The 24,128-nt window shown below is 40.6% G+C and overlaps 2 protein-coding genes across 3 annotated transcripts in view; one reads left to right on the top strand and one right to left on the bottom strand.

Moving 5' to 3' along the window:
* UCHL3 (ubiquitin C-terminal hydrolase L3) overlaps window positions 1-24,128 on the top strand; it is a 103,475-nt gene that overhangs the window by 38,601 nt on the left and 40,746 nt on the right. Inside the window, exon 1 of one of the 2 annotated variants that reach the window (XM_061171198.1) lies at window positions 23,434-23,540. The exons of the other annotated variant lie outside the window; for it this stretch is intronic. The gene's annotated coding sequence lies outside the window, so the exon portion shown is untranslated. Of the gene's footprint in view, window positions 1-23,433; window positions 23,541-24,128 lie in introns of those variants that run through there. 2 annotated transcript variants of the gene reach the window in all.
* COMMD6 (COMM domain containing 6) lies at window positions 1,422-15,538 on the bottom strand. Its single transcript, XM_061170974.1, has 3 exons — window positions 15,531-15,538; window positions 3,949-4,101; window positions 1,422-1,631 (listed from the first exon to the last, which is right to left on the bottom strand). Exons 2-3 carry the CDS (start codon window positions 4,072-4,074, stop codon window positions 1,581-1,583), a joined length of 177 nt encoding a protein of 58 aa, XP_061026957.1. The 5' UTR covers window positions 4,075-4,101; window positions 15,531-15,538; the 3' UTR covers window positions 1,422-1,580.

The following is a 24,128-nucleotide window of genomic DNA, read 5'->3' as shown; positions in this document are numbered from 1 at the left end:
AAAAAGAGAGTCCCATACAGGATAAACCCTAGGAAAAACACACCAGGACACATATTAATCAAACTAACAAAAATTAAATTCAAGAAAAAAATATTAAAAGCAGCAAGGGAAAAACAAAAAATAACATACAAAGGAATCCCCATAAGGTTATCAGCTGATTTTTCAGCAGAAACTCTGCAGGCCAGAAGGCAGTGGCAGGATATACTTAAAGTGATGAAAGAGAAACCTACAACCAAGATTACTCTACCCAGCAAGGATCTCATTCAGTTTCGATGGAGAAGTCAAAAGCTTTTCAGACAAGCAAAAGCTAAGAGAATTCAGCACCACAAAACCAGCTTTACAACAAATGGTAAAGAAACTTCTCTAGGCGGGAGACGCAAGAAAAGAAAAGGACCCACAAAAACAAACCCAAAACAATTAAGAAAATGGTAATAGGAACATACATATAGATAATAACCTTGAATGTAAATGGATTAAATGCCCCAACCAAAAGACACAGACTGGCTGAATGGATACAAAAACAAGACCCATATATATGCTGTCTACAAGAGACCCACTTCAGACCTTGGAACACATACAGACAAAGTGAAGGGATGGAAAAAGACATTCCATGCAAATGGAAATCAAAAGAAAGCTGGAGTAGCAACACTCGTATGTGATAAAATAGACTTTAAAATAAAGACTGTTGGGGCTTCCCTGGTGGCACAGTGGTTAAAAATCCACCTGCCAATGCAGGGGACACGGGTTCGAGCCCTGGTCCGGGAAGATCCCACATGCTGTGGAGAAATTAAGCCCGTGCGCCACAACTACTGAGCCCGAGTGCCACAACTACTGAAGCCTGAGAGCCTAGAGCCTGGGCTCCGCAACAAGAGAAGCCACCGCAAGGAGAAGCCCGCGCACCGCAACGAAGAGGAGCCCCCGCTCGCCGCAACTAGAGAAAAGCCTGCGTGCAGCAACGAAGACCCACCACAGACAAAAATAAAATAAATAAAATAAATAATTTTTTTTAAAATTAATAAATAAATAAGCTACAAGGATACATTGTACAGCACAGCACAAGGAATATAGCCAATACTTTATAATAACCATAAATGGAGTATAATCTCTAAAAAGTTTGAATTACTATGTTGTACATCTGAAACTAATATAATATTGTAAATCAACTATACATCAATAAAAAAATGAATGCTAAAAAAGAAGAGTTTGTTTATAAAATGGGTAACATTACCAGTAATTTTTAAAACTATTGGTCTAATACATAAACCTGTGCTGCTTTTAATATCATTCAACTGTTTGTCTGATTTATTTTTCATTAAGATATAATTCACATACCACAGAGTTCTTCACCCTTTAAAGTTTCCAATTCAGTGGTTCTTAGTACATTCACAAAGTGTGTAGCGATCACCACTTTGTAATTCCTGTTTGTCTGATTTTCTTTTTTATTATTTAAAAAAATGGAAAACCAAAAGTGTAATTTTCATTCAATAAATATCATTTGATCCTTAGGCAGTTTTGTTGCAGAAAGTAAAGTCCATGATTTTAGAATGATGGTAGCAATTCATCAACCAAGTAATCAGTTTTCACACAGTTTCAATAACTGCAGCAATTTCCTTGAACTGTCTGTAGAAATTCTGGAGAGAAAGGGGAAAAACAATATTAATTTTGCTTTTAGAGGCTATTTAAGTAGTCCTTTTAATTATATCTGACCAGCAGAGGCTCTAGAACATATTAAGTTTGCATTTTAATGTTACTTCCTCAACTATTATTATTCAAAAGTTACTATAAGAAACAAACAGGTGTAATTTGGTGCAAGCAAAAATACTACTGTAGAGTTGGATAATTAGCTCATAAATAAACTTTTTAAAAGCATCCAACAAAGTTCTTTGCGATCACAACAGAAAGATTTATTAAATGCCCAGCACTCTCCTCAACAATAAGACTTTAAAAAAATGACAGATTGGTTCCCAGGCTCTGAACCACTTTTAATTCAGTGAAAGAGTGCGTTTCAGGGTGATAAGGGCTGTCTTGTCAGTTATACTAAGAGAGACCCAACAATGACAGTAGCTTACATGGTAGAAGCTTATTTCTCTTCCAATTAAAAACTAAGCTGGTATGGTAATTCTCCTGTAGAAGTCATCAGATAAAACATCAGATAAAAAAGGGATCAAATTCTGTTTTCCTTTCTTAACCTCTACTTGCTGAGAAGTAGGAAGCAAATTTGATATACTCTAATGATTTACATCCTTGTATTTTCCCTCTTCTTTGGACTTAATTCTCTATTTTGCTACTTAAAAGAGTATCTGTATTTTGTTTTAACTCATATGTAAGTTTATTATTGAACGAAGGAGGAAGTAACCATTTCTTAAAAAATATATACTCATGATCATAATTTCAGCTACTAGAAAGATAAAAGTCAAAAGCTCAAAGAATGCTCCTTGGCGCTCAGTCCTATAATGTGACTAACAGGCTCTGGTTAGCTGTAAGCCACGTAAAAACTACCTTTAAAAGAGTTGCCCCATTTGTGATCTTTTTACTATGAGAAAAAAATTTTAAGAGGTGGAATCAGCACCTGATTTGAGCACAAATGCGGCAAAGAAAAATAAAAATTAGGCCAGTATTATGAATTACAAAAGGACTCAAACCTATATTCCTTTTTGAAGTAGATTTGGTCTTTATATTCAGTTGAAAGCTACTCACATATCCCAATATACTACATTTATTTCCTTTCAACCAAGTCCTAATTTGCTTCCAAGGCACTATTTAGCATTAAAAATAATGAATCTGTGACCCTTTTTTGTTCTACAGCAGACATTGCTGTTCTAAAAAAAGGAATCAAAAGGAGAGAAAATCCTTAAAATGTAATTTGTAAAACAGAACTACAGTATAACCCACAAATCTCACTTCTGGATATATATCCAAAGGAAATAAAATCACTACCTCAAAAAGATATCTGCACTCCCACATTCAATGCAGCATTACTCACAATAGCAAGGTATGGAAACAACCCAAGTGTCTGTTGACAGATGAATGGATAAAGAAAATGTGGTGTGTATATATACACAACAGTATACTATTCATCCTTTAAAAAGAAGGAAATCCTGATATTTTTGACAACATGGGTGAACCTGGAGGACATTATGCTAAGTAAAATAAGCCAGACACAGAAAGACAATACTGCATGATCTCATTTATATGTGGAATCTAAAAAAATTAGAATTCATGGTAACAGAGAGTATGCTATAAGAAAGAATTCATATCTGTTCGCTCACCAAAGGGATCAAAACAAACAAAAACAAAACTGAGGCCAGTTAAACTAGCCAAAGACAAAGCATTTCCCTGTATGTACATTGAAAAGAAAATGATTTCTCATCCACCCCCTTTCTTCCTTTCTTGCTTACAGAAAAGAGGTAGAATAATAATATATATAATATTGGATACTAAAAATAATAATAATAATATATATAACATGATTCTATAAATAAACTATTGAGTTACTCTAATTCCTAGCAGATAAAATTAGCCATCAAGTACTAGTGGTCTGATCTACATTTTGTAAACATTATTAGTCAGACAATTCAGGGTCAATACTGTTCAAAGGTAAGATTCATTTAGCTTAATCACTCTTGAATATTAAGCCTAAGAAGAATAAAACAGTTAAATGCAAAGTAAATATCCTGCTAGAAAAGATGCAAATTTCTTAAACACACTCACAGATGAGTCCTTGAAAGTGATGGAGTGTCAGTATACAAATTCAGCATATTATATTGAAAATATTGAAAATAATTTATCAAATTCCCAAATAAAGCAAATCCAGATCTTTTGTAAGTAAAGCACATCCAAACAATTGCAAATAAAAAGTTAAAATTTTCTCTTAAAAAAGATTTTATGTATCTTTTTAAGCAGTAATTACAGAACAATGGCTAAAACTGAATGAGTTATATCACAAACCTGAAATTGTGGAATTGTCATTTCGAAGGACTTGTTCTTTACTTGGCCTGAAGGATCTGCCACTTTGAGTATCACTGCAACATAAGGATACTTAAGTGACCTGCAGCTGTCTGAGCTCACAGCCATACCCAGCTTCCACTGAAAATCTATGAGCTGTAATGAAACAGTACACAATACACCAGTTATAATATTGCCCTGAATGCAGATATTTATTCAATTTTACTGCCCTCATATTCAAGTTTTAATTTCAAGGCCAGTCAGAATAAAAGAAAATATCTTCATTTTAATATTGCTAGGAGGATATAATAATCAAATGAACACAGAGAGAGGCAATAAGGGATATAAACAGGGCTGGAAAACAACACTGTCATAATTACAAAAGGGAAAAAAACAAAAACAAAAGTCTCCACCTGATGTGTTATGGAGGTAGATGTGGCAGTACTGGTTTTCTTTTCATTTTGCTCCAGTACTTAAGGGGACTCCAAACATTTTGGACCATCTCTTATCTCATTTTCCTGTTCCACATATGCCTTTCCCCATTCCACAACCCAAAAGTCCTAAAATGGAAGATGAGTTATATACCATCTTCATATTTGATTGAGGCATACATGGGAACCATACCAGTTTCTTTCCTCACCACAGTCCTTGACCTGAAACCTTACACTAGCATAAATACTGGGGAAGGTGGTTTTAGATTTCATCACTGTTGATGATGGATACCTGCCACGTGATGGGCTATGCAGTTTACATGTATTTAATGCCTCTCTGAATCATCATAACATTATAGGCTATTATTTCCATTTTGCAGGTGACAAAACTGAATTTCAGAGAGCTTACATAATATGCACAAGGTCACACATTTCTGGACTCATAACTGAAACTAAAGTCTGTTTGACTCCAATGATTACATGCTTATTGACTACTGGCTGCCTCATTACCTTCTAGCTAATTCTTTTCAATGACTGTTCAGTGTTGCCATGGCATAAAACAGGACTGGATAAATGCAGCCCTTAATACTGAGTTTAAAACATAAGACAATAAATGATGGAATTTTGTGTCTTGTTCCCAAAGCTTAAGAAGATATGTAGTACCTAGCAGGCACTCACAAAAAATACCTGTCTATTGACTGATACCTTTTGCTACCAAATGAATGCTTACTGGGCAAATAGCTTTACGTATTAATAAAAAAATTTTTATAAAAGGTGGGATTAGTGTAAGGACCAAAATTTCCTCCTGTCTTCAGACTGGCGTTAGACGAACCAGCTACAGCATGAAGGCCAGGCTGGTCCTGATAAAAGGTTAACATCTTTGATAAGTGAAAAGATTGTATAGATACTTTTTAAATGAAAGTTTCCCATACAAAAATAGAGAAAGCATAGTAGGTTAATAAGAAAAGAACTACAAACAGCTAATAAGCATATGGAAAGGAAACAGGGAAATGCAAATTTAAACCACAAAGAGATACCACTACACACCTACCAAAATGGCAAAATTTTAAGTCTGATGATTCTAAAACTGGCAAGAAAGGATGTATCACAGTGCTGTTGATGGAAGTCTAAATTGGGCCAATCTTTCGGAAAATTGGCTTTACTTAAACTGCAGTTAAGCATATCCAGTGATCCGGTGATTCAATTATTAGGGATATAACCTAGAAAAACAGTATGCTTGGGGCTTCCCCGGTGGCACAGTAGTTAAGAATCTACCTGCCAATACAGGGGACAGGGGTTTGATCCCTGGTCCGGGAGGATCCCACATGCCACAGAGCAACTAAGCCCGTGCGCCATAACTACTGAGCCTGCGTGCCACAACTACTGAAGCCTGTGCACCTAGAGCCCGTGCCCTGCAACAAGAGAAGCCACTGCACTGAGAAGCCCGCGAACCACAATGAAGAGTAGCCCCTGCTCTCTGCAACTAGAGAAAGCCCGTGTGCAGCAACGAAGACCGAACACAGTCAAAAATAAATAAATTTATTTAAAAAAGTTAAAAAAAAAAAAAAAGAATCCACCTGCCATTGCAAGGGACACGGGTTCGAGCCCTGGTCGGGGAAGATCCCACATGCCGCAGAGCAACTAAGCCTGTGCGCCACAACTACTAAGCCCATGTGCCACAACTACTAAAGCCCGCGCGCCTAGAGCCTGTGCTCCGCAACAACAGAAGCCACCGCAATAAAAGCCCGCCCACCGCAACGAAGAGTAGCCCCTGCTCGCTGCAACTAAAGAAAGCCCGCGCACAGCAATGAACACCCAAAGCAGCCAAAAATAAATAAATTAATGAATTAATTAAAAAAAAAAGAAAAACAGGATGCTTACGTGAGAATGTTCCTAGCAGCTATATTCAAAATAGCCCTAACCTATAAACAACCCAGATGTTCATCAGTAATAAAATGGACAAATGAAATGCTGTACAGCAATGAAAATGAATGAACTTCAGCTACACTTAACACCAAAAATCCTGAAAGAAACAAGTCAAAAAGTTATGTGATTCCATGCACTTAAACTTGAGAAACAGGAAATATAATACTGTTTAGGGATGCATACAGAGATGGCAAAACTATAAAAAGAAGCAAGAATATGACTATCACAAAAGGATAATTATTACCTCTAGGGAGGAGGGTGGGAGAGATATGATTGGGAAGGGGCATGTGGTGGGCTTCTGCGGTACTGGTAATGTTGGATTTCTTGAGTTTTGATTGTAGTGACACAGATGTTCACCTTTAAATTACCCATTTTTTTGGTAACTATTTGAGGGGATGGGGGTTAACTAGATGTACTGTGGTAATCATTTTGCAGTATATGTATGTCAAGTCATTATGCAGAGCTGTATTTCAATTATATCTCAATAAAACTGGAAAAAGTAAAATTATTCATTAAACAGTCCAAATGTTATGCACGTTTTGGCATAGATGTTATCTTGCACATATAGCAGGGGGAGGGGAGGATACGTCAGTGAGCTCCACATTTCTGGTTGAAAGGAAAAATTTATTTAGGCTAGGTGATCAAAGGAAAGCTTTAGAGGAGACAGAGCTCAGTTTTGAAGAATAACAGAACTGAAATTGAGAGGAAAAAATGTGTTTTATTTATATATTCCATAAATACACACCTAGCAAAGAATAAGTGCTTAATAAATATTAAGCTGAACCAACTAGAGATAAAAATAGTTCATATCTGGCTGAGGGATAGAGCATACTGTCTGAAAGTGAAAGGCTCTTATAAGGAAGTATGGAAAATAAGGCTGACAAGAGATCAAGAATCAAGAGGCCAGTAATTTTTTGCAAATTGTACAAGTTTTCAGAATACTCTCATTTACAGTTGACCCTTAAACGATGTGGGTTTGAACTGCAGGGATCCACTTATACACAGATACTTTTCAATAGTAAATACTACAGTACTACACGGTCTGCAGTTGGTTGAATCCACATGTATGCAGAGGAACCTAGGATATGGAGGGCCGACTATGAATTATACACGGATTAATCCCTGCGCTGTTCAAGGGTCAACTCTATTTTATCTTACTATGAAAAACATTATCATATAAGTCATTTAAACTTTTCCTTTAAATGGCAATGGGTAATCACTGAAAGTTTCTGAGTTCAGGGAATGGTATGAAAGTATTGATTTAAAAATATTCATCTGATGGCTGCAGAATACAATAATCCAGGTACGAGGTTTTAGGTGCCAGAACTAAGGTGGTGACAAGTAGGATTAAGCTGATCCTATAAAGAATGGATCACTAGGTCTTGATGATCATCTACAGTTAAGGGAGGTATCAAAGACAACTATAAAATTTTGAGCCCAGATGACTGGGAGAATATATGATATATGAATCAGGACTTTTTATATTTTAAGCCCAAAAGTATTATCAAGAAGTGATAATTAACCTATATGAGAAAAGAATCTAAAAAAGAATGAATATATGTATATGTATAACTGAATCACTTTGCTGTACACCTGAAACTAACACAACATTGTAAATCAACTATACTCCAATAAAATTTTTTAAAAAGTGATAAGGAATATCTAAATAGGAATGTACAATAAGTCGATAAAAATTCAAGAACAGAATTCATGGGAGTTCATGATTAGAGATACGGTTTTATATCAGTTCAATGGTGATATTCAAGAAAGTAACTTAACACTTTTTAAACATATTTGGCCCATACAACTCCTTGATGCAAGACGTTCCATTTTTACTGTCCATAGTAAAATGGGAGATAAAACATTGCTTATTTGACTCTAAAAGTATGAAATAAAACTCTGGATTATCCAGAACATTTCAAGCAGAAAAGCAATTAAGGAACACAATGTTGGAATTCACTGACCATTACAATGGTGAAACTGGCAGGTGGGGAAATTGGGAGAGCTGCCATTTACTGTGCAAAGTTGGTATTCATGAGTACAAGAGCTGGGATTAGGTTTATGGGATGAGAATTTCCCAAATTCTGAACTGAACATTTAAATGCAAATTATCAATAAAAGGAAACCTTCTAATAAGTGTGGTTGAGCCTTAAATAGGAATTAACTACAGAGGAGATTTTAAAAAGAATAAAAAAAGAAAAAAGCAAAAAATCAGAACAGGGCGAACATCGCTATGGAGAATATTAAGAATGAAGTAACAGCTTCAAAATTCTTGTAGAATTAAGAAAATGATTTAAAAAGAAAAATGTACAGAGGAAAAATAGCTAGTAGTAAAAAAATATAGGAATAACCAGAAGTAAAATGAATACAAAGAAGAAAAATAATCAGAAAGCAAATATAGATTAAGAGGTAAACAAAGAAATTAGCTGTAGTCTGTCACACTAAAAATAGTTGATATGGTGGCTGAAGTTACTGGTAACATAAAAACATCACTATAAAAACTGTCTACACGGCTTCCCTGGTGGCGCAGTGGTTGAGAATCTGCCTGCCAATGCAGGGGACACGGGTTCGAGCCCTGGTCTGGGAAGATCCCACATGCCGGGGAGCAACTAGGCCCGTGAGCCACAATTACTGAGCCTGCGCGTCTGGAGCCTGTGCCCCGCAACAAGAGAGGCCACGATAGTGAGAGGCCTGCGCACCACGATGAAGAGTGGCCCCCACTTGCCGCAACTAGAGAAAGCCCTGGCACAGAAACAAAGACCCAACACAGCCATAAATAAATAAATAAATAAATAAATAAATAATTAAAAAAAAAAAAACTGTCTACAAAGAAAAAAAATTTTCAGACCATTTCAGTTTAAATTTTATTTTTCAAAACATAGGAGAAAATTTTAAAAATAATCGTGCAAACCTCCATCATCTTAAAAACTATGTTCGTATTCTCGTGTCCCTGTTTCTAGTCTTTGTATGCAATTTTTATAGCTAGAGTCACAAAATACACTTTTATGTTCTCTCCTTTTCTAAATGAAAGTTTTCTAATGGAAAAAATGTTAACCATTCTGCACTCATTAATCTCTCCCAAAGTACTACGAGGAAAAGACTGATTAAACTCATCCAAGGATACAACACTCATAGAGCTAGTATTCAAACCCAAATTTGTCTGATTCCATATTCCATGCCTTTTTCATTATACCTAGCTGCAACATGACTACCATTCAGAATTAAACCAAGTCCTAATAGGTCAAGAAAGTAGACAGGTCTGGGACAGGGCAAGAGTGTTTAGCATCTTCTAAATGCTAGGCCTGAACTGTCCAGTATAGTAGCCACTAGCCAACTGTGACTACTTAAATTAATTTAAAATGAATAAAAGATTCAGTTCCTCAGTTGGACTAGCCACGTACAAAGTGCTCAAGAGCCATGTGTGGCTAGTGCTACCATACTGGATAGCGCCAACAGAGAACATTTCCATCATCGTAGACAGTTCTATTGCTGTGCTAAACTCTGTGCTTAGTACTTTGTATCTGCAGATATTGATTATGGCATGAGTTATTAGCAAACTTCTACTTGAAAATTCATATTAGCTCTAGCCTAAGTGGACAACTTTTGCTAAGTCATTAGCCTTTCTCATCTTGCTTAATGGCACCTTCATCCATGCTTTTTCTTCATAGCACTTAACGGTTTCTAAAATTATGTTAACTTATTCATCCCCTGTGTCCCCAAGGAAATGGCATTATGAATCTAGTTACTACTCAATCTATTAGAACACTATCTGATAGAAAGTGAATATTCAAATAAGTATCTGTTGAACTGTTTAGAAGTTCTGGGGTATGTCGTAACTGGTCTCCAAAGATAGCCTCCAGCAATTAATTCCACCCCGCTCTGTAAATACAAGTCACTCCTCACATCAAGAAGTGGAGCTTATTTTCTCTCTGCACAAATCTGAGCTGTCCCTGTGATTGTTTTGACAAGTAGAATATGGCAGAAGAGGTGTTCTGGAATCTTTGAGCCTAGGCCTTAGGAGAACTGGAAGTGTGTCCTTCCTTCTTCATGGAATGCTGGCTCTTGGGACTCTCCTTCTTGGAACCCAGCCACCATGATGTGAGCACCCACATGAAGGAGAAACAAGTCATGCCAATGATCAGCTCTAGCTCAGCTCACAGCCCAAGTCATGACTAGCATGTGAGTGAGCCCTCTTCACTTCCACCCAGCTAAGGCTCCTAGATGACTGAAGGCTCCCAGATGACTGAAGCCCCAGCTGACATGATGAGTAGAAACCACCACCCAGCTAAGCCCAGTTAACCCAAAGACTCATGAGAGACAATTAAACAACTGTTTTAAGACACTAAGTTTAGGGTGGTTTGTTATGCGGTGACAGATAACTAAAACAGAGCAAACACAACTAGCTGAAAATAGCTTTGTTAATAAACTTACTACGATACACGATTTATCAAAAATGAATTCTCAAAACTATACAATCTGAACTATATTGGTTTACAGAAATTGTAGCAAATACAAATAATCAAAACAATGTTTCCTATTTGGTTAGTGTTAATACCACCAGTAAAAATAATACAGAAAAAGAAAGCGTTTCCCATTAAACACAATCACTACTACTAAGTTCACAGTACTACTGTCCTGCAACACAAAACAAGTATCAGCTTTCCTCAAAATGGTTTTTAATCCTCATTTCTTTTCTGATGATCCCCATTTTCTAAGTGACTCAGGTTTGAAACTTCAGTCAACTTTGATTTTTCTCTCTCCCTTACACAAAACACTTATGAATCGCTAGGTACTCAAGATTTTATTTCGGCCAAGGCCACGGACATTTATTCCCTTCTTCCCAATCTCACTGTTAAAAAGCCTTTTAAAAAGCTTGCCTTTGGGCTTCCCTGGTGGCGCAGTGGTTGAGAGTCTGCCTGCCAATGCAGGGGACACGGGTTCGAGCCCTGGTCTGGGAAGATCCCACATGCCGCGGAGCAACTGGGCCCGTGAGCCACAATTACTGAGCCTGCACGTCTGGAGCCTGTGCTCCGCAACAAGAGAGGCCATGATAGTGAGAGGCCCGTGCACCGCGATGAAGAGTAGCCCCCGCTTGCCACAACTAGAGAAAGCCCTCACACAGAAACGAGGACCCAACACAGCCATAAATAAATAAAATTAAAAAAAAAAAAAAAAAAAAGCTTGCCTTCAATTTTACTGCAGCCTCCTAATCAGTTTCTTGCCTAGAGTCTTCCTCAGTTCCAATCCACAGGATGGACTCTAAACACTACTTATAAATTTGCCAAATCTAATATCACAGGTCAAAAACCTGTCATGTCTACTGCCTCAGGAACTAGTTAACCCTTCCCCTAGCACTTAAGTCATCTCACAGCACAGTCCCAAACAACTTTCCCACCCATGCTCAAGCTGGACCGCATCCTCTCTTTCAGTCTTCAAACCTTTGCTCATGCAGCTCATTCCTCTTGGACTACAACTCTCAAACACCTATTTAAAATTCAAAACTCCTCTCAAATTCTACCTGCTCTGTAAAGTCTTTCCTGGTTTACTCAACTTTTCTATGAATGGTCACGTCACTTCTTACACCCCAGCACTTAGAACATTCTGACTTGAATAGTAGTCATCTGTGGATCTGTCTCCCTCCCCCACCATCTACTAGACTGTAAACTCCCTGAGGGGAGTTCATACATTCTTACATGACTTGTAGCACCCAACAGGACACACAGAAGAACAAAAACAGCCATACGTGTATGAACTATGACACAAACTGTACAAAAACTTAAGTCACTGTCTCATATACGGAAGAGGGAAAATGGCACTAGATATTGTGCGTCAATATACATATTTCTGTTGATTTATACCATAAAACTGGCAAGCAGGAAAACAATAAAATGTGGCAACAATAGAAACAATCATTCATCTATGATAAGGAGTTCTAATTAGACATCTATAAAAAAGAACCGTGAATTACTTCAAAAGTGATTATCAGCATCAGAATGTGAAGTAATGAATAACGTTAGACCTTCTGGGGCTGGACAAGGTAGCACGATGGTTTGTTAAATTTAACAAGTTCAGACTCTGAAGTTAGACGGACCTGAGTTTGAATCTCAGCTCTGCTACCTTCTACCCATGTGGCTTTGGGCAAGTTACTATGTCTCTATGCTCCAATATTCAGTTAAATATTTACGAAATAATACTATGTTCTAGGCACTGGGACTATAAAAAATAAAACAAAGGGTTCCTGACCTCAGGAACTTACATTCTAGTAGGGAAAACAGACAATAAGCAAATACATATACAATGTGGTTGTACTGTGTTATAAAAAGAATTTTTTTAAATGCAGGTAAGGGGACAGAGTGACCAGGAAGGCTATTTAGATAGAGCCTGGGGGAGACCTCTGTGAGGAGGTGTTTTTTGAATAGAAAGACACCTGAGTCAAGTGAAGGAAAAAGCCACATGAATAACTAGAGAAACGAGCATTCTGGACAGAGGGAGAAGCATGCCTGGCCTGTGCAGGGAACAACAATGAGGCCGGCATGGCTGGAGTGGCGTGAGCTAGGAAGAGAGGTAGGAGACGAAGAATCACGTTTTGAAGGGCCTTTAGGTCAAGGAAAATATTTAAGACATTTTTCTAGTGAGATAGTACTCTCTTAAATGGCTTCGGGCAGGGGAAAGACCTGGTCTAACTTAGACCGCAAAAGTCTCCTCCAGATTGATGAACAGGGCATTAAGTTTAAGAAGGAAAACAAAAAGACTCAATTGGGAGACCATTACAGTATCTACACAAGAGGGTGGTGCTTGGGACTCAGGTGGCAGCAAGGGGAGGGAAATTTAGAGAATATTTTTAAAGGTAGAGAAAACAGTATTCTGATGGATTGTAGGCGGGGTCTGCACTCTCACGGGAGGTGTGGTCCCAGTTAACCTTGCTGATTCTTATACTGGTGAGAAATATTTAAAGAAAGAGAGAAGGTTTTATAGCTCAAGGAATTTAAACTAGTATTTGCCCTAAAAATTAGCTATATCTGGTACATTTAAAAAGCATATACTACAAACAGAAATGACTTACTGCTAGGTCAAGGCTTTTCCCCCCCTACAAGACTGCTGAATACACATAATCATTTTGTCTAGCAATATAATATTTAAAAAACACATCATGAACTATGAATAAAAAGGTTCAATTTAAGAGTTCCTGGAGGTAAAACTCACAAAAGTGTGAGGTCCCCCTAATGACTGGGGTGTAGGTGGGTGCCTGAGATTTTCACTCAGACTTGTCCACGTTGAGCCTCCAGTAATTCATCAATTATGGTTTAGGTTTTCCTACCCCTAGCACTGGTTTTCACGGAGGTTTCTGTTCTGGTTAAGTTGTGCTTCTCTGCATTCACCTGTCTCTCCAATTTGGGAGACAGCAGTTTGCCCTGTGACCTCACTTTTCTGACTTATGCAAGAAGAACTGTTAATTTTTCAGTCTATTCAGCTTTTCACTTATTTTAAGGCAGAGCAATGACTTCCAAACTCCTTACACACTGGACCAGAAACTGGAAGTCAATCACTTTTTATAATCTTCTTCATAAAAGTTTAAACATCTTTTATTAGATTTATTGCAACGCACTTTACAGTCGACTAACGTTGTAAATGACATCTTTTAAAAAATATTTTTCAACTCTCTGTGTTTGAACTACGGAAAAACAGTGAATCACCTTTCTAAACTCTAATATTATTTCTAATAATCTACTTGTAAATTATCTTGGCTTTTTCTATGTAAACAATCATATAACATGTGAACGATTGCATGGAAGGAATGTGTAGTAGGCTGAATAATAGTCCCCAAAGATGTCCACGTTGCAATCCCCAGAAACCAGTGAATATGTTATTTTAACATGACAAAACAGACCTTGTAGATATGACTAAATTAAGGATCTTGATGTGGGGAGGTTTTTCTGTATTATCCAGTTGGGCTTTATAAGAAGGCGGCAGGAGGGTCAGAATCAGAGAAGGCAATATGATGATGCTGGCAGAAAGAGAAGTGATGACAGAAGCAGAGGCTGGAATGATGTGCTTTGAAGATGGAAGTAGAGGCCATCGCTAAGGAACGCAGGCAGCCTCTAGAAGCTGAAACAGACAAGGAAGCAGATTCTCCCTTAAAACCTCCAGAAGGAACACAGCCCTGCTGGCACCTCGGCTTTAGTCCCACAAGACTAATTTTGGACTTCTGATCTCCAGCACTATAAGAGTAAATTTGTGTTGTTTTAAACACACCTCCCCCTACACACACCCCCAAAAGGTTCAACTTTTAAAACCCTATAATCTAGTATAATTCAGTTTCAGGGTATCTTACGCAAATAAACATATGACTTAATGTAAGTATAATAAATGGATAAGATGATTTCTGAAAGATTGAATCAAAGTTATTGAGCAATAACTCAGAGCAAAGCCAGATAGGGGTTGACGGCTATCTGAGTTTCCCCCTATCTCCCAGGAATCCTCAAAAACAACAGAAAGATCAGCTGGAGACAGATGTCAGAGAGCAGTCAAAGGACATCTCTCAGCCCCTGTGTTCTCATTATCTATCTCAGCCCTTTCTTATACTTTGTGGTCCTGGGTAACTCCTGTATTTCAAATACTCTAGTTTTAGTACTCTTCTTCTGGGAAGTGTTATAAGCTATTTGCCTAAAAACAGTTTATTAGCTGAAACAGGACAGGAACACTCAGAACAAAGAGACAATCCTAAGACACACTTAAAAAATCAAATTCTTATTCCAAGCATAAAAAACACAAACACTGAAAGGTTAAAGAGGTAAACTCTCCTTCTTCCACAAACTGCTTTTTAAAGACTTAAGAAAATGCTTGCGCAGCTATCTTTGGAAATCTTGATCATTTCTTCTCTCTATATATTACATCCCCAAATACTATGTACCTACTATCGAATCAACGGCGCTTAATCAAGGAAGAACAATATTTGGTCTGTACTCTTCGGGCTGGAGTGGGTGGGGAAGATTAAATTACAATGGCAGTGGCTACCACCTCAGAAGCCCAGTGGAAGGAGCAATGCAGGGTGGCGGGAGGAAAGGCACGGGCTCACGGACACGGGCCTTGGTTTGGGGCTGAGCTGGGGAAGGCTCACGGTGGCATCGTCCCGCGGCTGCCAGGGGCGGGCGGAGGACCAGGTGCAGCCGCCCGCCACTTGTCCAGCCGAGGCCGGCGGAGACCGCGGAGGGATGGCCACTCACTCACCTGGTTGGTGACCTGAAATGGAAGCAGAAAACACAATTTAGGGAACGATCTTTCTTGCTCCGGAGCCCGCTGCCCCGGCTCCTTCCAGGCCACGTCTTACCTTGGCCTTAGCATCCAGCTGCGGCTCGCTACACCCCTCCATAGCAGCGCCCCGAAATCGCACCACCCCCTCAGGTGGAAGCTCCCGGGGCCACCAACCCTTCCGCTTCCTCTTCCCGCCCCTCGCGGCCCGTCGCACGCACCGGACGTGGGGGGAGGAGGGCAGAAACATCTTTGTATACCTCATCCTTAATCTCAATTAGACATCAGTTTTATGGGGCTGATCAGGAACAACGGATATACTGTAGGGGAAAAGGTCCGAAAACTTGGCAGATACCTTGTGAAGGGAAGGATAGATTATCTTTTGGATGCCGTCTCCCCCTACTTATGCCATGGACGTGGACTCTTCCTGGTGCAGCCCTCGGCGCCCTTTGAGCGAGCGCAGACTTGTAGCTGCGCAGAGTTGTTAGAAATTGATGCTAACCGAGTTTGAAAGCTGCGGGACAACCGCTCCCCCTTTCCCCACAGATGTTTGTCCTGCGAGGGAGATGCCAATGGGACCTTTAGTTTTATGATTAACTTCTGTCACTCTGATTCATTTCACTGGCCTAGCTGGAGGTGGGGTGGGCATGCTTTTTGTCACCCTCCTCCGTGGAGGATAACACGAAGTGCTGGGAGCTTTATAGTCACATAGGCCTGAATCTAAAACCCTCTACCACTCAGCTCTACGCCTTGCGTAAAGGTAGACTTTCTGGAGATCGGCTTTCTAATCTGTAAAAATCAGGCTGTAGATATTTGTCTCACAAGGCTTTATGAAAGGTTCAATGAGATCCCATATGTAAAGCACATAGCAAAGTTCCTGAACATAGCCAGTACTCAATAAATACCAGCTCCTATTACCATCGTCATGATAGTCAATCCTCAAAAGAAGCCTATAAGATATCTAGATCACAAATTATCTCCATTTTAAAGTTGAGAAAATGGAAATTCAGGAATGTTAAGCAATATCAGCTAACTAATAGATAAAACTTCAAACTCTGGTTTTAATTTACGGTCTGCAATCTAATTTCAGAGAACTCCAGAGGGTTTTAGCGCTCCCAGTGTACCTGCTGAAATCCTTTTCCAGCTGCCTTGTGCTAATTGAATATTCTATTTATACTCCAGGCTACTGAAGAATATGGATGATTGTGTGTGTGTGTGTGTTGCAGGGGTGTTGGGGGAAGTGGATAGTGGTGGAAATCCACGGGCAGCCTGAGCAACGATGCAGAACGGAGAATAAGCATGATCACTGATGCTGGAATCATAGAGGTTTTAGAGCTTAAAGCAGAGTATGTACCACAGATTGTTAGATTTGGGGCCAAATTTGACAGACCTACATATTTAAAACAAAACAAAGCAAGTAAGACAAACTCTATCAGAAACTGAATGGCAATGCATTTAGATAGGTTTTACATGTTTCAGATTGTCATTGTCCCACATTCTTCTTTCAGCTCACCTGGCCGCGTCACACATTCACCTGAAAGCTGCACGACATACTTTTCAACCTTCGGCTTAAGGGGAACTTACAGAGCCTCACTTTTAAAATGAGACCTAAATAGATTAAGGGCCTGGCTTATAGAAACACAACAATATTATGTTAGTCGTGATTTCTGATCAGGTGCGGACAATTTTTCATCCATACCGCGGACAGATGAGACCAAATTATGTTAAGTTTTGATGTGTCCTTTTTTTTTAAGTTAATTTTTATTTATTTATTTATTTATTTATTTATTTATTTATTTTTGGCTGTGTTGGGTCTTTGTTGCCGCGCGCGGGCTGTGTCTAGTTGCTGTTAGCGGGGGCTCCTCTTCGCGGTGATGCGCGGACTTCTCACTGCGGTGGTTTCTCTTGTTGCAGAGCACGGGCTCTAGGCTTGCGGGCTTCCGTAGTTGTGGCTCGTGGGCTTAGTTGCTCCAAGGCATGTGGGATCTTCCCCGACCAGGGATCGAACCCATGTCCCCTGCATTGGCAGGCGGATTCTTAACCACTGCGCCATCAGGGAAGTCCCGATATGTTAAGTATTGCAAAAAGGCTATGTTTTAGGATGGTTATTTGGCAATGCAACAAAGGCTAAAGGCAGATACAGCATGAAGACAGCTGGACGTATTCCTATTAAGGTAAGTAATATAAGACAGAGTAATCATGGTGGTGTGCCATGAATGAGTTACAGGTGTGTAGCGAAATTGACCCGCACCCCGCCCCCTCCCCCCATAGCTCTAAGGAAAGCCAGGTGAGGCCTCATCCTAGAAGATTCCCTGAGCTGGTTATGACTGCAATGACAACCTTATTTGATTAAGTCAGGTGTTGTACAAATACCGAATTTCATCAATTGTTAGATGCATATTTTTTCGCATTTGACTCCTCAGAAATCATACTGCACATTGCATCAGATGGCTTCTTACAGTAGCGGGTAGGCAGGCAGCAGGTGTGACTCAGTTGTTTTTGCAGGTGTGTACATGAACTTGGTTACAGCTGTTCAACACTTCTATTGAATCACGGGTATTGCTGGCTGTGTACATACTATGTTTAAATGCCATGTGAAATGTCTTTAAAAAGATTATGCTGTCGAGGAGCAACTAAGCCCGTGCACCACAACTACTGAGCCTGCGCTCTAGAGCCCGCGAGCCACAACTACTGAGCCCACGTGCCACAACTACTGAAGCCCACGTGCCTAGAGCCCGTGGTCGGCAACAAGAGAAGCCACCGCAATGAGAAGACCGCGCATCGCAACGAAGAGCAGCCCCCGCTTGCCGCAACTAGAGAAAGTCTGCACACAACAACGAAGACCCAACGCAGCCAAAATAAATAAATAAATAGATAGATAGATAAATAAATAAATAAATAAATAAATGTTCCTTTAAAAAAAAAAAAAAGATTATGCTGTGATTTGGCATAAAAAAAGTTACCAGGAATGGAACCAGGCATGGAAAGAGAACAGTGGGTTGTAAACTTAGATCAGTAAGGCAAATATGGGTTATTGGAGGAACGACCAAAATTCCACGTGTTCTTACAAATCAACCAAATTACAATTCCTAAAAAGGTGGATAGACTTGAGTAGATAAAACAAAAGTGTTGCTTATTTCAGTTCAAGGTTGGAGAAGTTGCCAGATCCCTCAGAATATAAGAAAGAAATTTATAAAAATGAGAGAGCAGTTTTTGAGTCTCAAATACTTTAGTTAAGACATCAACCATCAGTTTGTCAAAAACTTCCCAATGTGTTTGAATAGAAGCTGCTGAATTTGCAACAGTTGCTGAAAAAAATGAAACTATGAGTTTAGTCATGTAGGAAATAACATTTTTTGGAGGTACAACTGCATGTTTTTATTTGGTTATTAGAATTTGGGCCAGCTGTATCAATTATCTGACTACTCCTTTGAATTTGAGTATGAAAATTTTTGGTAGATATAGCAATTAGGTGTTGCTGTGTAAAAAAGCCCTGCCCCCCACAAATTCCCAATGTCATACTACAAACAAACATTTATTTAGCTTACATGTCCTGGGGGTTAGCAGTGAGTCAGCCAATGGAGGCTGGGCTCAGCTGACGTGTTTCTGCTATGCTCCAAGTGTCCTTACTCTCTTCCTGGAACCAGCAGGCTGCCCCAACCTCATTCTTCTCCAGGTGATGACACAAGTACAAACGGCATGCAGAAGCTTATTCAGGCCTGGATTTCAAACTGGCATACAATTATTTCTGCCCCATTTCATTGACCAAAACAAACACATGGCTGAACTCAATGTCAAGGAGTGGGTAAATATACAGTTAATTCTCATTATAAAGCTACCACAAATGCTGAGTTAGTAAATACTGAACCATTGCTCCTAGTGGAAACAGGTTCCTGTGAGCCTCTGGTCATATTTTAATCAACAAATCAACACATTTTTTATGTGTATTTTTGTTGAAAGTCCCCGTATTTAATCTATATTGTTGATTCGTTAACACTGATCCCAGGGCTAACAGCACCGTAACTCATGCCTGAAGGAACTTATCTAATACATGTATTTTCTCTATAAGGCACATCACAGTCTTCCTGTGTGTGGGAACACAAAACAGCACATGAGCACAATGCTTGGGGCCATTTTATACAGTGAAACCATCAACAAAAAGCACAAAAATGCCTAAAAAATGTGGCACTAAATAGACTGCAAAAAGGACACATTTCCAGTACAAGACCTCGAACAAGAAGGCAGAGCACAGACTTGCTTGACCTCAGCTGGGAACTCAATTTTTTTGCCACTCTGAGCATGTCTGTGAATGACCTTGAAAGTGACATGGGTACTGATTTGGGGGTTACAAATAAATGTTAGCAAGTAGATAAATTCAAAACACAGAACCCATGAATAATGAGGATTGACACTACTTTGCCCCTAGCGGAAAAAACTTCAGTGTTATATGACAAAGGGTATAGATAAAGGAAGAATTAAAACATAGGGACCTTATACATATGTATAACTGAATCACTTTGTTGCACACCAGAAACAACATTGTAAATCAACTCTACTTCAATTAAAAAATTAAAAAACAAAACAAAACAAAAAAAATGGGGGCCAATGATGCAGAATCTTGGGCCCCATCTTAGACTTATTGAATCAAGATCTGCATTTCCGATTCCCCAGGTATTTGTATGTACATTCAAGTTTAAGAAGTACTGGACTCAATACCATGGTGGGTATATGCATGCCAGAGGCTGAGAGTTAAACCCTACAAACATCAGAGGCTACTACATTCATAAAGGTTTTTTTTCTTTAAGTTACGTATTTATTTATTTATTTATTTTGGCTGCATTGGGTCTTCATTGTTGTGCGCGGGCTTCCTCTAGTTGCGGTGAGTGGGCTTCTCATTGTGGTGGTTTCTCTTGTTGCGGAGCACGGGCTCTAGGCGCGCGGGCTTCAGTAGTTGTGGCACATGGGCTTAGTTGCTCTGCAGCATGTGGGATCTTCCCGGACCAGGGATTGAACCCATGTCCCCTGAGTTGGCAGACAGATTCTTAACCACTGCACCACCAGGGAAGTCCCTCATAAGGCTTTTATGGGTCCAAAGGTCTAGCCCATAATGGGACAACCTCTCTAAGGTGAAGGATAAGCTACTGTACCCTGTAATTCCTATTAACAGGGAACAGGCAGGGCACTTGGTGGGTTTCTGGCTTTTGGATGCAGCATACATCACATTTGGGAATACAGGTGCCACACGTTTATTGGGTGATATGGATGGCTGCCAGTTTGAGTAGATCCCTGAGCAAGAGAGTCCTCTGCAGCAAGTCCATGCTGGAATGCAAGCTGCCTTCTGTTTGGCCCTATATCTCAGCTGATCCAATGGTGCTAGAGAGGTCCACGCTGTGTGGAGTCCTAGGGAAGCCCTAACAGGAGAGTCACGGTGCAGGACCTCAAGGTTCTGGACCAACGCCATTCCACTGACAGTAAGTCATTTGAAAAACAACCCCTGGCATGCCACTAAGAGCCTGGCTGTGCAACTGAAGTGATTATGCAACTATGGCTGCCCATGATGAGCTGGACATTTCAGATTTACCCCCTCACAGTTGGGTGGTATAGCAACAATCTCTCAGATAGATAAGGAGAATGGGGAGTCTTGGAAATTCCTTGGAAGTTGAATAGTGGCCAGAAGAACATGAGTGGGAGAGTTGGAAGTTCCCCAAGAAAGGCAAGCTCAGTGTAATTATCTTTTCCTCACTCCCTAACTGCTCCTCTCCCTGCATTCCCTCTCTTGGGTGCAGCAGTAACACGCACTCTACCCCAGGTCAGATCTCTGGAGTCATCATTGACAGTGCGGGCTCAGCAGTGGCATACCCCCTTCAAACAGTATCTCTTTAATCTATGCCTGCCCCTCCTGCCGCTCTGTCACCGCTACTGCCTTAATTAAGTCTCCCGTCATTTCACTCTGGCAACTTTTCCACATTATTGAAAATGGGGTTTATGCATATCTGATTATTCCATTCACTCCTCAAATATTTATTGAGCATCTACTATGTATCAGGCACTGGGTTAGGCTTTGGGGAAAACGATGTGAGGAATTCAAAAATGACATTGCTGCAGGCCTTATGGAATTCACAGCCTGATGGAAAAGAGAGATGAAAATCCTCCTTAAAATCCTTCAGCGGTTCCCCGCTGTTTTCAGGATGAAGCCCAGATGTCTTGACCGGTCAGTCCCTGCCTATCTCTCCAAAACTGTCTCTAACCACTGCCCTTCAGTCTTGCAGGCTCTGCAGCCACAGTGCACACTTTCCCTTCTTCCGAGCACCCTCCTCTCTGACTGACTACCATCGACTTTTTTAAGGGCTCACTCCAGCTGTCCACCTCCTCCAGGAAGGCTTCTGGACACTCCCTTTCCCCGTTAGCTGCCCTTTTGTGTAGTTTCACCAACCTCATGCTACCACTATCACACATGTATCACACTTCATTGTGATTCTTCATTCTTTTGTCCACCTCTTCTACTCTACTGTAAGCTTAGCTTTGTGCATCAACACTTAGTTACAGCGTCTGATTCATACTAGGTACTTGACATTTTTTCTCAAACGGAACTGTGTAGGTATATAGAAATGTTTTCCACTCTGTAACAGCAGACAAGGCCAACATATCACTTCTGTACCCTGGCAAAGGAGCTTCTGACCACGACTCCGGCGTCCTCTGGGTGCGGGGCCTCCTGACTGGCAGCGCCCAGGTCCCTCCCTCGACGAACAGGACTCAGCGGCGCGCCCCCTAGCGTCTCCGGCTGACGCTACAGGAATGGGAGGGCGCCGGAGAGCACGCGGTCCCAGACCCGCGCTTGGCGCATGCGTGGCACGGGAGCGGTCCCATCGGCTCGGAAGAGTCCAAGCGCGAGGGGAGAGAGCTGAGATTCTTTTCCCTTCTACAATAGGAAGCTGGCTCCTATTCTTTTCCTCTCCGATTGTATCTTAACTTAAAGGGGAAACCTTGACTTGTGGTTCCGTAGGGAGCGATAAAGGAGCTAGGGTGTTGTTAGACTTTTCTTCGTCTCTCGGCACTCCTCCCTCGGGGCGCAGGGTTGGACGGGTCCAGGTCAGGAGCAAGGGGGCGGAAGCGGCGGCGGCTGTCAGAGCTGGAGAGGGGCCGGGCGGAACGGACATGGAGAGTCAACGCTGGCTGCCGCTGGAGGCCAATCCCGAGGTGAGCGTGGCTCGGGTCTTGGCTTGAGGCCGCGGGCAGGGGCGGAGGGCACCGGGCTGCCGCCTCTAGTCCCGGGCAGTTTGTCGCTAAATCGTGTTCTCTGTTTCGTTTTCAGGTCACCAACCAGGTGAGTGAGGTGTCTTGTCGCTTGGGACCCGGGAGCCCTCCCTGGCCGCCTACACCCCTGCACTCCCCAGGAGTCTGGGATTTAACTCCGTGAGGGTCCCTCTTGCTCAGCTTCAGACGGGCGTGCTCTGTTTGCGGCCGCTTCCCTTCCACCTGGGTCCTGGAGATGCTCCCAGCTGTCTCTGGTCCCATTCCCCGTCATCAGCGTTTCCTGGGTTTTTTGGGTCAGAGGTTTTGAGGGACGTTCACCCTGTATTCCTGTTCCTCTTCTCTCTTCGTTTTGCCTCCTGCTAGTGCCGAATCCATAATTGTCCCACCCCTATACCTTCTAGGTGACTAATTTGCGTGCAGTACCTGACTCCAAGCTTTGTAAAGTCTCCCACCCAGTCCTTGTAATCTCATCCGCCACTTGCACCATGAAATCATCTTTCAGTCATCTTCTCTCGCCCGATCGAGTCACTTCTCTTCTCCGCCACGCCCCCTTTCTCTTCCAGTTTCTTAAAAGTGGAATTTAGTTGCTTTTATACCATAGGAAAGCTCAATTCCCACGTCATCCTTTGCCAGCTACAACCCTTTAAGTTCGTTTGGGTGTTGGAGGTTCGGGATGGGGAAGGAAGAGGGAACATCTCGCAGCCACTCGATCAAAAGGACAATAAGTGCTACCAGGTATAAACTTTTTATTTGCTCAGGTGTATTTTGTCTTCTCCTGTTTTTCATTCTCAACAGCAAGTTTACTTTTTACTGCCCTCTTAGTTTATCATACTTCTCCCCCCTCCCCCCCCAATAATCTTCCTTCTCATCACCAAGGAATAATGATTCATCCTGTACTTCATTGGTTTTCAGTTTTGAAAGCTTATAGAAAATTCCTTATATAAAGAAAGCAGATAGAAGTGCTTTATTTTAATGTTGTCAGCAAACTATTTTTTTATTCAGATTTATTACATGCTTTTGGAATGATTATTACTGCCTCAATTCTTGTCTCTTTAGTAATCTAGTAATTTAGTAATGAACAAAGCTTGGAACACAGCATATATCTTTCATGTTATTATTAAGGTGGCATTTCCTATCAATATTAATTTTCTTTTGTTTTACCCTCTTTGACATTTGTTGTTCATTTTTTGCCTAAAACATTTTGACGGCTTTGTAAAGAAAAAAATTTTCCTTCTGAAGAAGTCAGTATTTACAACTTCTGATTTAGTGCCCTAGGAAAGAAGCGTATTTCTCTCAGACCTAATTCCAGATTTTTTTTATAAC

The sequence above is a fragment of the Eubalaena glacialis genome, chromosome 16 (genome assembly GCF_028564815.1).
Source record: "Eubalaena glacialis isolate mEubGla1 chromosome 16, mEubGla1.1.hap2.+ XY, whole genome shotgun sequence".
Classification (NCBI taxonomy): domain Eukaryota; kingdom Metazoa; phylum Chordata; class Mammalia; order Artiodactyla; family Balaenidae; genus Eubalaena; species Eubalaena glacialis.
This window is presented reverse-complemented; position numbering and strand designations above follow the sequence as displayed.